At 63.4% G+C, this 17,648-nt stretch overlaps 4 protein-coding genes across 4 annotated transcripts; 2 read left to right on the forward strand and 2 right to left on the reverse strand.

The window, feature by feature from the left end:
• Window positions 1-273: 273 nt before the first annotated feature.
• Window positions 274-5,404, reverse strand: ACY1 (aminoacylase 1). The gene is made up of 14 exons (XM_061458407.1): window positions 4,783-5,404; window positions 4,084-4,148; window positions 3,389-3,493; window positions 3,184-3,278; window positions 2,885-2,961; window positions 2,554-2,643; window positions 2,264-2,320; window positions 2,095-2,168; window positions 1,967-2,016; window positions 1,627-1,771; window positions 1,478-1,546; window positions 1,304-1,383; window positions 968-1,028; window positions 274-860 (listed from the first exon to the last, which is right to left on the reverse strand). Exons 1-14 carry the CDS (start codon window positions 4,889-4,891, stop codon window positions 696-698), a joined length of 1,242 nt encoding a protein of 413 aa, XP_061314391.1. The 5' UTR covers window positions 4,892-5,404; the 3' UTR covers window positions 274-695.
• A 976-nt stretch (window positions 5,405-6,380) lies between these two features.
• On the reverse strand, window positions 6,381-8,247 carry ABHD14A (abhydrolase domain containing 14A). The gene is made up of 4 exons (XM_061458408.1): window positions 7,692-8,247; window positions 7,425-7,540; window positions 6,874-7,109; window positions 6,381-6,605 (listed from the first exon to the last, which is right to left on the reverse strand). The coding sequence occupies exons 1-4, from the start codon at window positions 7,937-7,939 to the stop codon at window positions 6,423-6,425; spliced, it is 783 nt and encodes a 260-aa protein (XP_061314392.1). The 5' UTR covers window positions 7,940-8,247; the 3' UTR covers window positions 6,381-6,422.
• A 331-nt stretch (window positions 8,248-8,578) lies between these two features.
• LOC133271904 (putative protein-lysine deacylase ABHD14B) lies at window positions 8,579-10,259 on the forward strand. Its single transcript, XM_061458409.1, has 4 exons — window positions 8,579-8,668; window positions 8,941-9,165; window positions 9,330-9,571; window positions 9,906-10,259. The coding sequence occupies exons 2-4, from the start codon at window positions 8,958-8,960 to the stop codon at window positions 10,086-10,088; spliced, it is 633 nt and encodes a 210-aa protein (XP_061314393.1). The 5' UTR covers window positions 8,579-8,668; window positions 8,941-8,957; the 3' UTR covers window positions 10,089-10,259.
• A 1,106-nt stretch (window positions 10,260-11,365) lies between these two features.
• Window positions 11,366-17,316, forward strand: PCBP4 (poly(rC) binding protein 4). Its single transcript, XM_061458411.1, has 13 exons — window positions 11,366-11,558; window positions 13,066-13,181; window positions 13,459-13,482; window positions 13,561-13,593; window positions 13,852-13,968; window positions 14,053-14,181; window positions 14,420-14,548; window positions 14,807-14,881; window positions 15,056-15,100; window positions 15,257-15,332; window positions 15,688-15,740; window positions 16,177-16,346; window positions 16,654-17,316. The coding sequence occupies exons 2-13, from the start codon at window positions 13,086-13,088 to the stop codon at window positions 16,967-16,969; spliced, it is 1,263 nt and encodes a 420-aa protein (XP_061314395.1). The 5' UTR covers window positions 11,366-11,558; window positions 13,066-13,085; the 3' UTR covers window positions 16,970-17,316.
• Window positions 17,317-17,648: the final 332 nt, after the last annotated feature.

Below are 17,648 nucleotides of genomic sequence, written 5' to 3' on the forward strand. Positions count from 1 at the left end.
GAGGGTCTGGGGGAGCAGCACAGCAGCAGGAGCTAATGGGAGGGAAGGAGCAGGGTGAATCCAGCACCACCAGCCGCTCCTGCATTCCCCAGTACCCTGAGGCAGCCCCGCAGCCTGCCCAGGCAGGATCCTGCCTGCAACCCCATCCCACAGCCCAGCGATCCCAGGGGAGCAGGGAGCACCCAGCAGACCCCACTGGAAATCCTCTGTGCCTGGGCTCCCTGAGACCCCACAGGCAATGCCACGGACAGACACACACGCACAGCCCCTGGCTGTGCTTGCCAAGATTTATTGACTCGATGCGCAGCACTGGCCCCAGCTCCCCTGACAAGCGGGCAGGGAGCAGGACAAGGCACGGGCAGGCAGAACCAGGCATTGGCCAGCCCCTTACCCCAGAGCCAGCGCAGCCAGAGGTGGCACAGGGACAAGATGGCATCACTGAGACCAGGAAAGACAGGAGGCACTGGGCAGAAGGCTCTGATGGCACCTGGAGCACAACCCCCAGGAGGGTGGCTGGGACCTGGATTTCGAGGACACAGCCAGGATGCTCGGCACAGGCATCACCACTGGGCCAGCACTGAGCACAGCCATGCGGCATGATGCTGGCAGGCATCTGCTGTGCCCATGCCCTGCCCCCTCTTAAAGCCCTGTGTCCCACTGCTGGCATCCCCCCCTCCCACTCCTTGCCAGGGTGCTCAGCCCTCGGAGGGCAGCGGGGCCACCGATGCCAGGGCGGGCAGGAGGCAGGCGTAGATCTCAATGCCCCGCAGGAAGACCTGCTCGTTGAGGAACTCGTTGTGGTCATGGAGCAGCACTGGGGTGCGGTTCATGGGCGAGAAGCCGATAGCAGGGTGTCCTGCCTGGGGATGGGGGTGCAGGGTGAGGCCGGGGCTATGCTGGGCTCCCGCCTGGAGCTGCAGGTCTCATCCTGGTGTGGAGCCCATGGGTGGGCTGGCATCGCACTCACCGCTCGGATGTAGCGGCTGTCGGTGGCAGCTGGGAAGATCTCGAGCTTGAGCTGCAGCTTCCTGGCAAGCAAGACCCTGTGGCAGTATGGGCACAGGGGCAGCCAGGTCTCCTGTCCCCCTGCCACCCCATGGGCAAAGATACCATGCCAAGAATGTCATACCCTCCAGTAAACTCAGTCCCATCCCTTTCAGGGGGGCACAGGGAGATGCCTTGGCACAGCACTGAGCACACCCTCCCAATCCCTGCCATGACCCCAGAGACCTTTGCGGACCACCTGGCTCCCAACAAAGGATGTCCCCATCAGGGTCCTGTCCCTCCTGGGGGTACTACTCACATGTCCCTGCAGACCCCGCTGAAGGCTTTCCACCACGGGTTCGATTCCTCAGTGGAGGTGATGTGCTGGTCCATGCATTTCTGAAGGAGGGATAGGGCAGGCGATGGGCAGAGGGTGGGCACGTGGCAGGGGAGGGATGGGCACGATGCACCCAGGTAGCTGAGACCCCCTCACCTGGAGAAACTCATAGGTGACACCATCCCCAGCATCCCGGCACCACGCGGCTACCTGCTCCTCAAAGGCCTGAGGCAGACACCAGAGGAGGGGTGTGAGCAGGGTATCCCCAATCCGCTCCCAGGCAGCGGGACTCGCACGGCGCCCACCTTCAGGTCCACGGTGGGTGGGATGCGGATGTCGAAGCCGGCCGCCATCTCAGAGGGCACCACGTTGAAGGAGACGCCCCCCTCTAGCATGGTCAGGTTGAGTGAGGTGACGTCCCCTAGGGTCAGGCTTGAGTCGGACTTGAGCCTCGAGGGACGCAAGGGAGAGTCACCCTCCGCCACCTGAGGAGGAGGAGAAGCACTCCCCCACCCCGCTGCCAGCCCCAAACGGGGAAACCGAGGCACAGAGCAGACGTGCCAGATCAGAGCCTGGCTCGGGAAGCCAAGGACACCCTCCATGGACCAAACTAAAACCACAGCCATCCCACTGCCTGTCTCCTACCTCTGTTTCTCACTCTCCCTGAAGGCCAGGAAGGAGCTGATGACTTTGTGCTGGGGAGGGAAGGGCAGCAGGTGAGGACTGGTCCCAGGGCAGGCAGGGGAGTGCACAGGCTGTACCCCCTCTCTTACCAACTTCTCAGCCGCTGTGTTGCTGATGAAGCGGGATCCATGCCCGGGGCTGCCCATGCACTTCACCTTTATCCCTGCAGAGGTTTGGGGAGAAGGCGTTGAGCAGACAGCCCGGGTGGCACCAGTGTCTCAGCATCCAGGGTGGGGCAGTGGGCATGTAGTTACTCACACCATGGGCTCTTCTCGCCGTAGAAGACACTGAAGGTGTCAGAGGGGCTGGCCAGGCCTGTGGTGGGCACAGACAGGGGGTCAGTGAGGCAGAAGTGCTGTGATGCACCCCCCTCTGCTCTGTCTGCCCTGGCAGCATTTCCCCTTCAGGCTGGCACCGTGTGGGTCACTGCTGGGGAAGGAGACCCTGGAAGCCGTGCCGGGTGTCAGTGCCCAAGGGTTGATGACAACAGGCAGAGGGGTGTGTGCCAAGAGGAGACACGTCCCTATGCCAGCCCTACCACCACTCACCCTCATCCAGGGCGAAGCCCACATTGAGTGCTTTGAACTCTGGGCGCTGCACGAACATCTCCATGCCCTTGTGTCCACCCACCTCCTCATCTGCAGGGGAGAGCCTGGTATGGAGGAAAGAACCAGGGTGTCCCCTGGCCCACCACCCCCCCAGTCCTCCTTCCACATCAGCCTGGGTGCCACCAGTGCACCTGACGTCCTTGGACATGGAAACTCCTCCAGCCCTGAGCTAGGGGAGCTCAAAATCTGGAGAGGCTGGCAGGGAACTCCAGAGCATCACCCAGCTGCCAGCCCCTTCTATCCCCCTAAGAGGGGACACCCTGGAACTCACCGGGCACAAAGGTGAGGTGGATGGTGCGGGCAAAACACTTTCCCTCTGCCTTCAACCTCCGGATGGCCTCAAGGTACCTGCAGGGTGAAGGTGGTGCCAGGTCATCATTCAAGAGAGGGGCTGGTGTGCTCAGAGCAACCCCAGGGGGGATAAAGCAGTGGCACCCTCAGCCCCTACTGGGGACCACTGGGGATGGTCCTCAGTCCCTGGGGGACACTGGGGATGGTGGCATCCTGTCCTGCACCTATCAGCACCCCCACCACCATGCCCACCCGGTGGCCACAGAGCCTTCCACTCACTGGATGGAGACACACTTCATGTCCTGGGCACCGCGGGCATAGATGTTGCCTTGAGAATCCTTAACAGCCTCAAAGGGTGGGTAGGTCCAGTGTTCCTGCGGGGAAGAGCAGCCGCTATGGCAGAGGGACACAGCGGGCCTAAGCTCCCGTTCTCCTATACTCCAGCCCAACCATGCCCGTCCCACACCTCCCCTTGTCCCAGCACCTCGAAGACAGGCACAACATCGGTGTGTGAGTTGAGGAGGATGGAGCGCAGGCGGGGGTTCGTGCCCTGCCAGGTCAGGACCAGCACCACACGGCCCTGGCACACCTGTGGGGCAAGCACAGGACGTCACTGAGGTCCAGGCTGGGGACAGAGGGGCTGGAGATGAAAATCAACACCCTGAGAAGTGTTTCTCGATGCCACCTGGCAGGTCACCCCTTTCTCTGCTGGGATAGGGCAGGCAGCAGGCGCAGGCATGCCTGCACACCCCAGCCCACCCACCCCAGCCAGCCAGAGCCCAGCAGCAGGCACGAGACCTGGCTGCCATTCAGACAGAGGAAAGGAGACAAACCAGAGTCTTCTCCCAGAGCCAAGGAGCTCCCTGGGTCACTCAGTGCCCAGCAAGAAGTACACTGCAGCCAACATGACCCTGCCAGGTCCCTGGCTAATGATAGCACAGGCAGCTGCAGAGGTCAGCAGGGACCAGACGAATATGGGCTTAAGGAAGGGCTCTGGTCAGCTCAGGATTACAGGCAGAGGCGATTCACTCCTGCTCAGCTCCGGAGGCGATTCACTCCTGCTCAGCTCCGGGCAGCATGCAGGAACAGCCTGGTCACTAAGATTCTGGGCAAAGGCGGATGGACGGACAGATGCATGAACGGACAGATGGACAGACATGGGGCTGCTCCTTGTCTCACCTCCACTTTCTGGCAGGCCAAGCCCAAGTCAGTGCCGACGCGCTCCAGAAACCGGACAGCAGCATCTAGGGAGGAGTGGGGATGCCTGGAATTACACTGGCATTTCCCTCCCCTCTCACTGTACCCCCCAGGGACCTCAAGGCTCCCTGGGGTTCCGAGGCCAAGGAAAAAGGTGACCAGAGAGGGCAGGTGACGGAGGTCCTGGGCACAAAAGGTGACCAGGAGCAGCGACAGGAGTGTCTCATCATCATCCCTTTGGGTGAAGATTAGGGGAACATGAAAAAATAAAAGAAGGGGGTGAGTCAGGGGGATGACCTTCCATAGGAGTCTGGGAGCTCCCCACCAATAAAACAATCTTGATGTACCTCAGTACGTGGAAGGATAGAAATGTTAACAGAAGGACATCAGCAGGGGGTTGCTGCCCACAGCCAGGGCAGCATGGAAAAGGGGGACCCTGGGGCATGGGGCTGGAGGAGGTGAACAGCAGCTCTGGGAGCACTCAAGACAACCCTGTCCTAACCAAAGCTAGCAGCAGAGATAAGGCACAAAAGCATTTGCTCCTTAATACCACAATCAAAACAGCCCTGGCACAGCATTTAGGCACCTGGGTCCAAAGACCAGAGCCATAAAGTCACATTGCCAGATCCCAACACAGCTCCCTATCCTGCCCCCCCCCCCCCCCCCCAAACCCATCCTCACCATAGTCAGGTTTGGGGTGCACAGTGTCAATCCTCAGGTACTCCCGGAAAAGCGTAACTGAGGGGTCCTCTGAGGCCCCCGTGCTCTTCCCAGGCTTTCCAGGTGCCATGGCAGGGACAAAGGCTGCAAAGCTCTGGGGGAAGAGCTGCAAGATGGTTAATCACCCACCGGCCCCTCCAAAGTCCGCAGCAAGCTCAGTCATCACAGAAACCGGAGTGGGACAGGACAAAGGTCTCCCCAGTACAAGTCCTGGAACACCGCCTCCATGGGAGAAATCTCCCACTACTTGGGAATGGAGGCAGGATGCCCCCAATGTGTCCTTTCATTCTCCCCCCAAAGCACATGTTCCTGCCTCAAACACAGTGCCAGGGCAGATGCAGGCAAGGAAAGAGGGACACTGCATGCTTAGGGAGTGCAGGAGAGGTGCAAGGAAAGATGCTGGAGATGCAGGAAAATGGGGTGGTAAAGGGGGATCAGGTGCTTACAGAAGACAGAGGGGCTATGGGCTACAGGAGTACACGAGAGTGACAGGCTATTGGGTGTTTGAAAGGTGCTGGGCAGCCGGAGGAGCAGGAGGATGTGGGGTGCTTAGGGGCACGTGACGGGTGAAGGGGAATACCGGGGAAGTATGGGAGTAGGGGTGCAGGGGATCATTGTTAGAGTAGGAAGAGACGCAGGGACACCATGGTTAGAGTTATGGGAGTGTGAGGTACCATGGGTAGGGGTGCAGGCGTGCTGTGGTTAAGGGGGTGGAGAAGAGGGAAGGGGGGGGCAGCACACCACGGCTAGGGGCACAGGGGTGTGCAAGGTCCCATGATTAGGGGCTCAAGGACTGCATGGGTTGGGATGCAGCAATCGCATTATTGGGGTGCAGGAGTAGCACAAGCAAGAGGGCAGAGGGGTGCTGAATACCGTGGCTGGGAGTGCAGGGGATGCAAGATACCATGATTACGGGTAAGGGGGTGTACGGGGGGGTGGCAGAGTACCGTGGTTAAGGGTGGAGAGTACCGTGTAAGGAGGTGCAGGAGGGATGCGGGATACCGTCCTTAAGGGTGCACGGAGGTACGTGGGGGTGCGGGGTACCGCGGCAAGCGCCGCGTGTTCAGGGAGAAACGAAGGCACGGGGTCAGCCCCCGTGGCTTGCCGGGCGCTGCTGTCTCGACCCCGCTCTCCGGACACCCGCCCTCCCCGGCCCTACCTCCGCGCTGCTGCCGCCGGCGTCGGCCCGGCCCGGCCTGGCCCCGCTCCGCCAGCTCGGTCCCGCTCCGCTCCGCCCCGCAAGCGGCAGCGGGCAGGAGGCGGGCAGGAGGCGGGCAGGGGAGGAGCGGGGCCACCGAATGGGCTGAAGGCAGGGGGCAGGCAGGGGGACGGCAGTGCACCGTGTTGTCCCACACTGCAGGAAGAGAGATGGGGCTGGAGCCCCGCGGCGCTTGGAGACACACGCAGAAACCAGAGCAGCATCAGTTTATTGGCCTCCTGACAGACGACACCCTGTCTTGCCAGCAAAAGAAACTCTCAGTGGTTGTCCCCTGCCACCCTGGGGACACCCCAAAAGAGAACAGACACACACCCCCACCCCCCACCCCACCCCACCCCCCGGTGCGCCCCAGTCCTCCACTCGGCAGGGAATGAGGCAGCGCTTACTTCATCTGGCTCAGGAAGTCCAGCAGGGCCCGGTGGAAATCCGCCGGCTTGTCCAGGTAGCATGCATGGCCGGCACCGGGCACCACGGCCACACGGTGCCCAGGGAGGTGCCGCAGGCTCTGCAGGGCCTGGGAACCCAGCCTTGTGTCACGGTCACCATACAGGATCAGGGTGGGTGTCTTGGTAAGGGGAAAGAGAAAACCAGAGAGGTTGTGAGAGGCGGAACTGGCCACCATGCTTCCTCTGGGCTGTGCCCACCTCCATCTTGTCACCATATGGGGCTACAAAGCCAATGGTGCAGTAGCTAGCTCCCCCATGAGCTGGATGGGCACAGGTCTCCCTCACTCACCCCAAAACAGGGCCACCCTCCATGCCACCCTCCAGCCAGCTGGTCCACAAGGCTTGCCAGGATACAGGGACCCCCAGCAGCCCAATAACCCACCTCACCTGGACCTGCCGGTACTGCTCAGCAGTGTAGTCCTTGGTGCCCACAGGTGCAATGGACACGAATCCAGCCAGCTGGTCCCCATGTGCCAGGAGGAAGGGGAGGACAAAGCGGCCACTCATGGAGGGGCTGACGAGAACGGGCCTCTGCATGCCCAGCTCCCGGAGGACATGGTCCAGGAAAGCCACCCGGCCCTGCACCGTAGCCACCGACTCTGCAGGAGGTGAATCCCCATAGCCTGGCATGGGGCAGAGAGCATGGGGTGGGCACAGGGCAGGGAGGATTGTGCAGCCTGCAATGGTCTCTCCCCCCAGGGCTCAGCTGGCGTGGCAAAAAATGGGCACCCGATCAAGCTACAGTGGTTCTACAGCCACAGCCACATTCCAGCCAGCCCGAGCCAACCCCAGCCAAAGGTGGCCACAGAGGCCAATGCCCCAGCACACTGCCCCAGGGACCACCGCTAGCACGAAGAGGTCCAGAGCCCAGCAGTGGCTGAGGTGAGGGACTGGAGCTGTCCAGAGGGATCAACTTAAGTGCAGCGCCATGGTCCTACCAGGCAGATCTATTGCAACCGCACGGTAGCCTTCTCCAGCGAGCAGCGCCAGTGTGCCCAAGGCTTCCCACGTCTTGGAGGTGAATGCCTGGCCATGCAGGAACAGGACATCGGGCCTACAGTGGGGAAGACAGGCGGGAAGAGGTTCAGGGAAGATGCCATCCCTGCAGAGGTCCAGCAGCCACGAGGGCTCATATAGACCGACCCAGGGCCTGTCACCCCCCTCCTTCCTGCAGCAGTGGCACCGGAGCCGGCGGAATGACCCACCTCCCGGGGCCGGCAGTGCCGCTGCCCTGGGGCCCTGCAGAAACCTCCCTGTAGAAGACAGGGGGCTCTCCCGCAGCCATCCCCGTTCGTGCGATGGCGCTGGCCACCGGCCAGTCCCGCGTCGCCTTGTCAGACCGGGTACCAGACGAGCGCTGCCCGCTCTGGGCGGCCGGGAGCAGGAGGTAGAGGAGGAAGGTGAAGAGCACCCCGAGGAGCAGGAGCTCCAGGCGGCTGCGGGTGAGCAGCATCCGGAGAAAAACGGCAGCCAGGGACCTGGAGCCCCAAACCCCACTGCTGTGGGGGACAGGCCCCAACCCGCAGCGCTCTCCTCAGCTCCGGGCCGGCCTGCGGCCCCCCCGGCAGGAGCTGGCAGCCCCGCTCGGCCCCGGCCTCCCGAGCTGCCGCTGGCCCCGGCCGCCGGCGCTGCCGCCCCTCAGCTCCAGCCGGGACACGCGGCTCCCCCGGCTCGGCCCTCACGGCGCCGCGCCCGTTGTCCCGGGCTCCGCCTGGCGGGAGGCCGCAGCGCTGCAGGCCCCGAGTGCTGTCGACCGGGGCCGGGGCCGTGCCCGCCGCACGGTGCCGGGGCCCGGTGAAGAACGGCTGGTGCCGGGAGAGGAGCCCCGGCTTGACGGGGCTCGGCGGCGCTCGGGCAGGGCTCGGGTCGGTTCGGCAAGGGCTCGGCGGTGCTCGGCAGAGTTCGGCTGGCTTGGCTAGGGTTCGGCAAAGCTCGGCAAAGCTCGGGTAGGGCCCTTGGCTGCACTCGGCTCGACTCGACCAGAGCTCGGCTAGCGCTCGACGCACTTCGGCCCCGGTTCGGCTCCGCTCGACCCGAACTCGGTGGGGCTCGGTAGAAGGGGGCCGCTGCTCCCCCCCGCTCCGCTCCACCGCCCTTTGGACCGGGGCGCGGCACCCGCAGCCCCGGAGCACTGCGGGGAGCGGGAGGCGAGCAGCGGCCGGCACTGGGGGCGGAGGAGCAGGTAAGGGCCGCAGGCCCAGCGCTGGGCGGGGAAACTGAGGCAGGGGCCGGGGCCGGGGCCGTGAGCGAGCGGCCCCACGCACGCACCCCGGTGCCGGCCCCCTTCGGGGTCCCCCAGAAAGAGGGTGATGCCAGGGTAACCCCCCGGTCCCAGTAGCAGTGCCACAGCCTCTGCCTTCCCACACCCGCTGTCCTCGACACCAGGACAAGCGCCGTCACTCCTCCTACTAGGCACGCGTCTGTGGTTTTTCACTCCTCAACCCCCCCCAGCAGCCCTCCCGACCCCAGGCATGGCAGCCCCGCGGCTCACCGAGAGCACCATAACGGTGGAAGGCCAAACCCTCTTCTACCGCCAAGCTGAGCCGGCCCAGCAGGCACCGAAGCTGCCGGTGCTGCTGCTGCACGGCATTCGCTTCTCCTCCGACACCTGGCTTCAGCTGCGGACGCTTGCCACGCTGGCCGAAAACGGCTACCGAGCTGTGGCTATCGACCTGCCGGGTAAGGCGCAGTGGTGAGCACAGGCTGGAGCGAGGGGCGTGCAGATAGAGCTGCTCGGGTTTGTAGTGCCAGGGTGGCACCCCCGGCATCCCGCTGTGCTGGCTTCTCCTGGTCACTAGGCGGCTGGGACAGTGACAGAGCAACTTCTGTCTTCCATGGCTCAGGGCTGGGCCGCTCGAAGGATGCTATAGCCCCAGCACCCGTGGGCCAGCCGGCGCCCGGGGCTTTCCTGAGAGCTGTTTCGGAGGCTCTGTGCCTTGGTCCAGCTGTGGTGATCAGCCCATCGCTCAGCGGCATGTATTCCCTGCCCTTCCTCTTCCAGCACAACCACCTGCTCAAGGCATATGTGCCTGTGGCACCCATCTGCACCGAGAAATTCACTGCGGAGCAATATGCCCAAATCAAAGTATGGCCTGGAAGGACATTGAGGGAGGGTGGGGACTGGGAGGGAGTGATGGGAAAGAGACCTTGCAACCAGAATAGGCAGGAGAAAGACCAAACGGGCCTCTGCCACCGGAAAAGGGGAACATGCTGATGAAGGAGTGCGACCATGGGTAACCAAAAGGGAAAGAAGGGGCATTAGGAGACCCAGGAGTCTAAGCCTTAGTTTCTCTTTGTCATGGTGGGTGGGGGATAAGGCAAGTGTCTCCCCTCCATTTCCTGCACCAGGGTGTCCCTAGCCAGGAGGAGCAGGTGCTTGGGTGCTGTTGGCAAGCTCAGGGTGTGTTCCCCTTCTGCAGACCCCCACGCTGATTGTTTATGGGGACCAGGATGTGGAGCTGGGGCAGACCAGCCTGAACAACCTGCAACACCTCCCTGAGCACCGGGTGCTGATGCTGCAGGGTGCCGGGCACCCCTGCTACCTGGACAAGCCTGATGAGTGGCACCATGGGCTCCTGGCCTTCCTGCAGCAGCTGGAGTGAGCAGGATGGGCTGTATGGAGGGACCCATGGGGCAGGAGAATATGACCAGCCCTCCTACCCCTCTGCTTGCTCACACACCTGTGTGGCAACCCAGCCCTGCTGCACCATGCTGGGTCCACGCCATGCCACCACCTCCCTTGGGACCAAATAAAGACCCGAGCTCTGCCACCACTTTCCTGCCACCTTCCTGCTGCTTCTTTCCACTTTCCCTGCCTCCTTCCCTGGTCCCCACCTCCTCCACAGCCACAATCCCATGCACATTTGAGGGGTGACAGCAGGGGAGGTGTGGCCACTGAGGGACAGGATGTTTGGGGAGCGTTTCCCTGTGGGTGAGTGCTGGCTGTGAGGCTGGTGGAGCCCACCCATCACTTCTGGCAGGACCCCTGGGAGCCTCAGAGGGTGCTGGGGAGCCCTGGGGCTGTGTTCAGGACCAGGTATGTCCCCCAGGGTGGTGTCACCCATGTCCCCAGCCTGCCAGCCTCCTCTTCATCCTCCTTTCTCCTCCCACCCCTCCTGGTGTAATCCACAGGAGCTTAAAAGGGAGCTGCCAGCCCTGCAGGCTCCTGCCCAGTGCCCCAGGGAGGTGGGGGGCGATTTATGGAGTAAGTGGCTGCCATGAACAGATGAAGGGGCGGGTGGGGAGGCCTGACAGACATCTAGCTGGACAGACAGGGGGACAAGCCCCCTGCCCACCACCTGCCTTCCCCCTGCTTTGGTGCTGCTGCACTGGGGACACAGATGGAGCCGGCAGTGGGGTGCCCCCCTCCCCCCTTGCCCCTCCTTCCCCAAGCCTGCCTGGGCTTTAGCTGCTTACGCCAGGGCCCAGGAGGATTTAGTAGGGGAGATAACAGGGCGGGGGGAGTACTTTGTGGGTGCAGGATGCCAGGGAGGGGGCACAGGGCAGTGCCAGGGTGCAGGAGATGGTCCAGGGAGGAGCTCTGTCTGGAGCATCCCTTACCCCCCCACACCCGGCTCCCTGTGGGAGACCAGCCTCCCATACAGGGGTGCTTCTAGCCGTCCAAGCACAGCCCCCAGTGCCGGAGGGCTCTGGGGTGCCAGCTGCCCTGTCCCTGCCCGCTCCGGTGTCCTTGAGCCCTCGATCCCTGCCAGCTGATCGGCTTCCAGGAAAAAAAAACACGCAATTACAAAGAGGGGTGATGTGTGAGCCAAAGGGGGGGGGGGCGTTGGGGGCAGGAATGTCCCCAGCGGTGGCAGATGGCCTTACCCAGGGTGCATTGTTCCTTTTAGTGCCTCTTATCCGCTGTAATAGGATCCCGGAGGGAGGGATGTGGGAGAGGGGAAGAGCGAGGGGGGCCCCGGCGTGGACCGGGGTGGGGGCCGGGGCTGCCAGCCTGGCCCTGGCCTGTCAAGCGGCTCATTGTTCCTGCCCCGGGTGCCACTGGGCGCCGCCGGGGACAATGTGGCACTGAGCGGGGTGGCCGGCGGCGGAGGGACGAGGAGCACGGAAAGGTACCCACCCCCCAGGCCCGGGGGCTCGGGGCGGCCGGGAGGGCGAGTGGAGAGAGGATCCCCCGGGGACGGGCTGGGGTCTTCCTCCTGTGTATCCTCAAACCCCTCACCTCCCTTTGCCACCAGAAGGTGCCCCATAGGACGGGCGGTGCCCAGCCTGTGGCTGTCCCGACGGGGGCAAATGGCCTGTGCCCATCACCGCGGTCTTTGGCATCCCTGCCATGGCTCACCTGGGGGACAGCACCCCCCTGCCCGCGGAGCCCCCACATTGCCTATGGCCGTGAGGGGCACCCATTGCCCTCCTGCCTTTCCCCTGCCCCACTGCCAGCCTCATCCTTGTCTTTCCGGCGGGATCTTTTGTCTTCGCTGCCGTTCATCCCGGGGGTTCGGGGGACCCCGGAGGCTGCCCGCCCCTGCCGGCACCACGCAAGGCTTCGGGAAGGCGGATTACAGGGGGGTACACCCCTCAGCACACCCTATCTCAGCCTCCCCTCCATCGGGAACAGCAATATCGCCCTTCCCCAGCCATTCCTCAGCTGCTGGTAACAGGGGGATGAAGATGCAGCATCCAAACCATCCCGCGGGGTGCAAACCGTGGCACTTCGGGGGTGCGGAGCACCCAACCTGTCCCTCGCCCCCCTCACCCTGATGCAGGAGATGTGCCGTAGCAGCGGCGAGTCCTGCCAGCACCTAAAATAACCTCCCCTCCACCCCCCCGCCGTGCCCGCAGACACGGCCCCAGCCCCAACACGGGTGCTTTGTTTCCAAGCTGCTTGGCATTGCCCGGCCCTCCGGGAGCCAGCGATGCCGCAGCCGCCCACCCCTGCTCGGACACACGGCGATTGTCCTCGGGGCCGGCACCCGGGGCCGCGGCCACCCCCGGGCACAGCACACAGGAGCCGAGGGGTGGCCCTGGGGTGCTCGGGGGGTGGGACGACGACGACGACAGGGTGCAGCGGCATCGTGTGTTGGCATCACTCCGTTCGGGCGCTGGGTTCGGGATCTCCATCCTGGAGGTTGCCTCAGTTTCCCCTGGGGCTTTGTGCATGGACAGAAGGGAGGAGGAGGAAGAGGAAGGCTCACGTGGCCTGTGAGATGACTCAGGCCACCTCTGCCCCCCCTGCCCTGTGTGCCACTATCCCAGCAAACATTTGCAAACTAAACCCCATCCCACAGCATCCCCTTTCCCTCCCATTATCCACCCAGCTCCTGGCTTCATGCAGGTGCAGTGCCAGCTCCAGCCCAGGCCCAGCATGGGCCAGGCTGAAGACAGCTGCCTGCAGGCTCAGGCAGACACAGCAGTGAGTCCCTTTTGGGGAGCTCCCGGAAGGTGTGCAGGGTGCCAATGGGGTACCACGGGGTTGTGCAAGCCTCCCCCGCCAGAGGAGGGTACAGCACTGCCCTGCCTCAGTTTCCCTGCTTCCCGGCCTTGGGTGCTTTTCAGGCTGCAGATTTAGGGGAGGGGTAGCTGGGGCCTCCAGCTTTCTGGAACTGCCATGTCCCGCAGGCTCAGCTCACCCTCCTGCCATGGCATCGCAGGACACAGCCAGCAGCCTGGGCAGCAGCCCCGAAGAGACGGAGCTCAGCATCACCCTGACCCTCCGCATGCTCATGCATGGCAAGGTAACAGCAGGGAAGCTTGGCTCTGCTCAGGGGGGTCAGCAGTGCCCAGGGTGAGGGACCATGCTGCTCCTCACCAGAGCCTGGTTTCTTCCCCTACATTCCAAGAAGGGTTTCTTCCCACATCCTAAGCTGGGGAGGGGCCTTTCCCATGGCCCAGTGTCACCAGGCTGCCAGTGGCCATGGGGCAGGGCCTGCCTGTTTCCTTATGGGCAGAGGAGGGATGTGGCAGGCAGGGAGCTGCCTGCTGATGGGGCCACCCTCGTTTCTGCCTTTGCAGGAGATCGGCAGCATCATTGGCAAGGTAAGATTTGGGGTCCAGGGCACCACCAGCCCTGGGCTTCCCTGGACCTGACCACCTGCCCTGTTCCTCTCCCTGCAGAAAGGAGAGACTGTTAAGAGGATACGAGAGCAGGTAAGGGCATGTTGGGGGGCTGCCAGTCCTGATGCCTGTCCTGCACACACCTGATGGCTCCCACTAGCCCAGCCCTGCCCCCCAGTCCTGGATGGACCCAGGGGAAATGCAGCTTCATTCCCAGGAAGGCTGCAGGTGGGAAGGGGAAAGCCCAGGTCCACAGGCATTGAGCCCCGCCATGGTGAGCCCTTCCTTGGGTGGGGGAACATGGAGCACAGGGCCCACGCCATCCCTGATGGAGTGTGACACTGTCCCCAGAGCAGCGCACGCATCACCATCTCGGAGGGGTCCTGCCCCGAGCGCATCACCACCATCACCGGCTCCACCAACGCTGTCTTCCGTGCTGTTTCCATGATAGCCTTCAAGCTGAAGGAGGTAGGCAGACCCCACAATCCCACCCGGTATCGCCGCACCTGTGTGCTCCTGGGGGTCCAACACTGCATCCCCATTTCCTCGCAGGACCTGGGAGCAGGGTGTGATGGGGCAGCAGCAGGCAGAGCACCGGTGACGCTGCGCCTGGTCATCCCAGCCAGCCAGTGTGGCTCACTCATTGGCAAGGCAGGAGCCAAGATCCGGGAGATCCGGGAGGTGAGGCTGTGGGTGCTCCAGGTGTGGGCTCCCCTTTTCCCCCAGGGAGCACAGAGCCCTTGGAACAGGGGCTGCCGTGGTCCCTCAGGGGCTGTGGGAGATGATGCAGGATTGGAGCATCACCCTGCGGGTCCTGCAAAGCTCCCTGGGAGTCCACGAGGGTACAGGGGAGGTGGGAGGTGCTGAGCCCTGGGGGTGGAATGGCTGAGGGACCCCAGCGTCTCCCTTTGCCCCTCAGAGCTCAGGGGCACAGGTGCAGGTGGCTGCTGACCTGCTGCCCAACTCCACCGAACGGGCCGTCACTGTCTCGGGGGTGCCAGACACCATCATCCAGTGCGTGAGGCAGATCTGCGCCGTCATCCTGGAGGTACCCACTGAGCACAGCCCAAGGGGGCACATGCTGCCTGATCCCCCCTCACCAGGGCTTCCCTTGCCCACCTAGACCCAGGCACGGGCATCCCTCTGCACAGAAGTCCATAGAACACGATGCCTCAGTGGTGCTGAGGGCTGTGCCCAGCTTGCTGGGGGCATGGGGTTGGCAGAGGGGGTTCAGGGGCACCTGTGGGGCAATGGAGACATTCAACCTCATCTCTTATCCCCTCCACCTCCTTCCCTCCCCCTCCAGTCACCTCCAAAGGGAGCCACCATCCCCTACCACCCTGGCCTCTCCTTGGGCACCATCCTGCTCTCTGCCAACCAGGTAAGGGGCTGCAGCCCCCCCCCCCCCCACCCCAGGCACAGGGTGACCAGGGGGCTCAGCTTCTGCCCAGCAGGGCAACTCCAGTGGGCTTGGGGTGGCCTCCCTGCCATGGGGTGAGGCCTGAGGCAGGGGCACCACCCGGCCCCCTACTGATGCCCCTTTCCTCCCCCCCAGAGCTTCCCCATGCAGGGCCAGTACAGCGGGGTCTCTCCTGCAGAGGTGAGTCTGTCCCTGTGGCAGCACATCCCTGATCCCATGGGCACTGTGCCTGTTCCTGCCAGGGATGCCTGTCCTGGGAGGTGCTGGGTGCCAGCCCCCAGCCCCAGGAGTCGATAGAGAATAACACCTCCTTCCTCTTGCTCCTGCTTCCCGCAGGTGACGAAGCTGCAGCAGCTCTCAGGGCACTCGCTTCCCTTTACTTCCCTGGGCCACGCACCCACCATGGTGCCGGGTGAGCATCTTCTGTGCCCCTCCAGGGCTGGGGTGTGAGGTGCCCCTCCTGATCCCCTCAGCCACCTAGCCCTGATGAAGGGGTCCCCATCCCCTGCACCCTCTCTGGTCCCAGCCCCCCAGCATGGTTACCTGCCCCTTGAATGACCCTGTCCTTGATTTCTTGGGGTTCCTGCACCCGTCAGAGACCCCCAACCCTGCCGTGGGGGAGCACCAGCACCAAGTTACGCATCTCCCCAGGGATCCTTCAAGTTTGTCCCCAGGAACATTGACTGTCCCAGCATGGGGCTGGGGTAGAGGCACAGAGCTGCTGGAGACCCACCATCCTCCACTAACATCCCTATCTCTTTCTACAGGCCTGGATACCAGCTCCCAGTGCAGTTCCCAGGAGTTCCTCGTACCCAATGACGTACGTGTATGTTCTGGGATGGTGACGGGGACCACAGCTTGTCCCCATCCATGTGTCCCACCCCACAGCCACTTTGCAGGGGCCAGAACTGGCCCACACAGGGGAGGCTCTACCTTGACTGTCAGAGCTCAGGAGATGCTTCAGGGGCAGAAGCAGCCGGAAGGGAAACTAAGGCATGGGAAGGGGGAAAGGGCTTGGCCAACACCAAGGAATAGCCCTGGATGTGTCAGCCCAGTGATGCCAGCCAGGGAGGGCCTTGAGTGAGAGCAAAAAAGCAGGGTCTGCCCAAGGAAAGCAGCACCCTGCCCTCCCGGTGCCTGCCTCAGTTTCCCCAGTACTCCCAGACATAGAAAGTGGCCAGTGAGCCCCTGGGAGCTCCCCGGTTGGCATGGCCCCTCCAGCTGCTCCCAGCTCACTCCAGCCTCTGCCCCTCCAGCTCATCGGCTGCATCATTGGCCGACACGGCAGCAAGATCAGTGAGATCCGTCAGATGTCAGGTGCCCACATCAAGATTGGGAACCAAACTGAGGGCTCCAGCGAGCGGCACATCACCATCACGGGGTCCCCCGTCAGCATCACCCTGGCTCAGTACCTCATCACAACCTGGTAGGTACTAGGTGCACTTCCCCAGCACCCCAATGCAGCTCTGGGGGGACACTGCCCCCCCAGCATCTTCAGGAAGGATGAGCTGGGCAGTGCTTTGAGGTCCCAAGATTTTGGGTGCAGGACCCTAGATCCCACAGGGTTTGAGCACCAGATTTTTAGCCCTCCTCAGCAGGATGCCCAGGTTGAAGACCAGTGCCAGACAGGATGGGGCACGCAGTCCCTGCATCCTAAGATGGGCAGGTTGGGGTGAAGGACCTGCTCTGTCACTGTGGTCCTCACCACTTCATCACCACCTTTGGTTCCCCAGCTTAGAGACGGCCAAATCTACCTCCCAGGTGCCGCCAGGCCCTGGCTCCATGGACCTCGGCGTGAGCTTCAACCAGCCCCTCACCCCGGGCTCTGGTGCAGCGCTGCCCACAGTTGCCCCTGCCCACCCAGCCCTGCTGGGCACCCCCTACACCATCTCCCTCTCCAACTTCATCGGCCTGAAGCCGATGTCCTTCCTGGCGCTGTCCCCGTCCTCTGTGGCGGGTCCCAACGGCGGCACTGCCACCCACACGACCAAGATCTCGGCTGCCAATGGCACCAAGCGAGCCGACCGGCAGAAGTTCTCACCCTACTGAGCCCTGCCAGCAGGTGGGTGAGGGGGGCCGGGGTGCCCCCCAGTGCCAGAGACACCCCCTGATGCCCACCCTGTCCCCAGCCCCTGCCAGGCACCCCATGGCCAGAGTGGACCCTTTGCCCCCTGCCCTGGGGAGGGGTCCTCCTGGCAGATGTCCACGGAGGAAAAGGCTGCTCTGCTGCCTGCTGCCCACCCCGGCAGTGCTGTGTCCCCCTCCTCGGTTCTCCTCCGCGGGGACCACGTGCCCTGGTACTGGGGGGTGCGCAGCTGTCCCTGCTGGCCTGTAGTCCCCTTCTCTCAGTGCCCAGTGCCAGGGTGGGACCCCCACCACCTGCCCCTCGCCCTGCCCACCCTCAAGCTGGCACCCAAATGCTGGGTCCCATTGGATGAGGGGTTGACTGCCTCTGTGGGGGTCCCCCTTCCTCTGGCTCTGGTGGGCGGGGGGCACCCTGGGGCAATTGCCTCCCAGCATACCCATCCAAGAGCCAGTCCCTGCTGGCTTGAAAATGCTGTATATATAAGTCTATATTTTTTCCTCCTTTGTAACTTTTCAATGGTTTAATAAAAAGATAAAATTTACAAGAAAACAAGTAACAACATCCCCCACCCAGGGTGGAGACACCCCCAACACAAGGGGCAGAACCAGCTCCTGGGGTGGTGGCTGGAAGGGCATCTCTGTG

Source organism: Pezoporus flaviventris, unplaced genomic scaffold, assembly GCF_033815535.1.
Source record: "Pezoporus flaviventris isolate CSIRO_AGI_PZ_B2104156 unplaced genomic scaffold, CSIRO_AGI_Pfla_v1 ptg000026l, whole genome shotgun sequence".
Taxonomy (NCBI): Eukaryota; Metazoa; Chordata; class Aves; order Psittaciformes; family Psittacidae; genus Pezoporus; species Pezoporus flaviventris.

What these genes read in the sequence shown, in the direction of transcription:
- PCBP4 (XM_061458411.1), top strand. Translation starts at nt 13,086, where the DNA reads ATGGCATCGCAGGACACAGCCAGCAGCCTGGGCAGCAGCCCCGAAGAG. An exon ending in TAGCCTTCAAGCTGAAGGAG is followed by an intron (nt 13,969 to 14,052) that starts GTAGGCAGACCC and finishes ATTTCCTCGCAG; the next exon opens with GACCTGGGAGCAGGGTGTGA. An exon ending in TCCTGCTCTCTGCCAACCAG is followed by an intron (nt 14,882 to 15,055) that starts GTAAGGGGCTGC and finishes CCTCCCCCCCAG; the next exon opens with AGCTTCCCCATGCAGGGCCA.
- LOC133271904 (XM_061458409.1), top strand. Translation starts at nt 8,958, where the DNA reads ATGGCAGCCCCGCGGCTCACCGAGAGCACCATAACGGTGGAAGGCCAA. An exon ending in TGTGGCTATCGACCTGCCGG is followed by an intron (nt 9,166 to 9,329) that starts GTAAGGCGCAGT and finishes TCCATGGCTCAG; the next exon opens with GGCTGGGCCGCTCGAAGGAT. An exon ending in AGCAATATGCCCAAATCAAA is followed by an intron (nt 9,572 to 9,905) that starts GTATGGCCTGGA and finishes CCCCTTCTGCAG; the next exon opens with ACCCCCACGCTGATTGTTTA.
- ABHD14A (XM_061458408.1), bottom strand. Translation starts at nt 7,939, where the DNA reads ATGCTGCTCACCCGCAGCCGCCTGGAGCTCCTGCTCCTCGGGGTGCTC. An exon ending in GGCACTGCCGGCCCCGGGAG is followed by an intron (nt 7,541 to 7,691) that starts GTGGGTCATTCC and finishes TCCCCACTGTAG; the next exon opens with GCCCGATGTCCTGTTCCTGC. An exon ending in GGTTGCAATAGATCTGCCTG is followed by an intron (nt 7,110 to 7,424) that starts GTAGGACCATGG and finishes GCCCCATGCCAG; the next exon opens with GCTATGGGGATTCACCTCCT.
- ACY1 (XM_061458407.1), bottom strand. Translation starts at nt 4,891, where the DNA reads ATGGCACCTGGAAAGCCTGGGAAGAGCACGGGGGCCTCAGAGGACCCC. An exon ending in ATGAAGTGTGTCTCCATCCA is followed by an intron (nt 2,962 to 3,183) that starts GTGAGTGGAAGG and finishes TTCACCCTGCAG; the next exon opens with GTACCTTGAGGCCATCCGGA. An exon ending in AGGGAGAGTGAGAAACAGAG is followed by an intron (nt 1,772 to 1,966) that starts GTAGGAGACAGG and finishes GCGTCCCTCGAG; the next exon opens with GCTCAAGTCCGACTCAAGCC.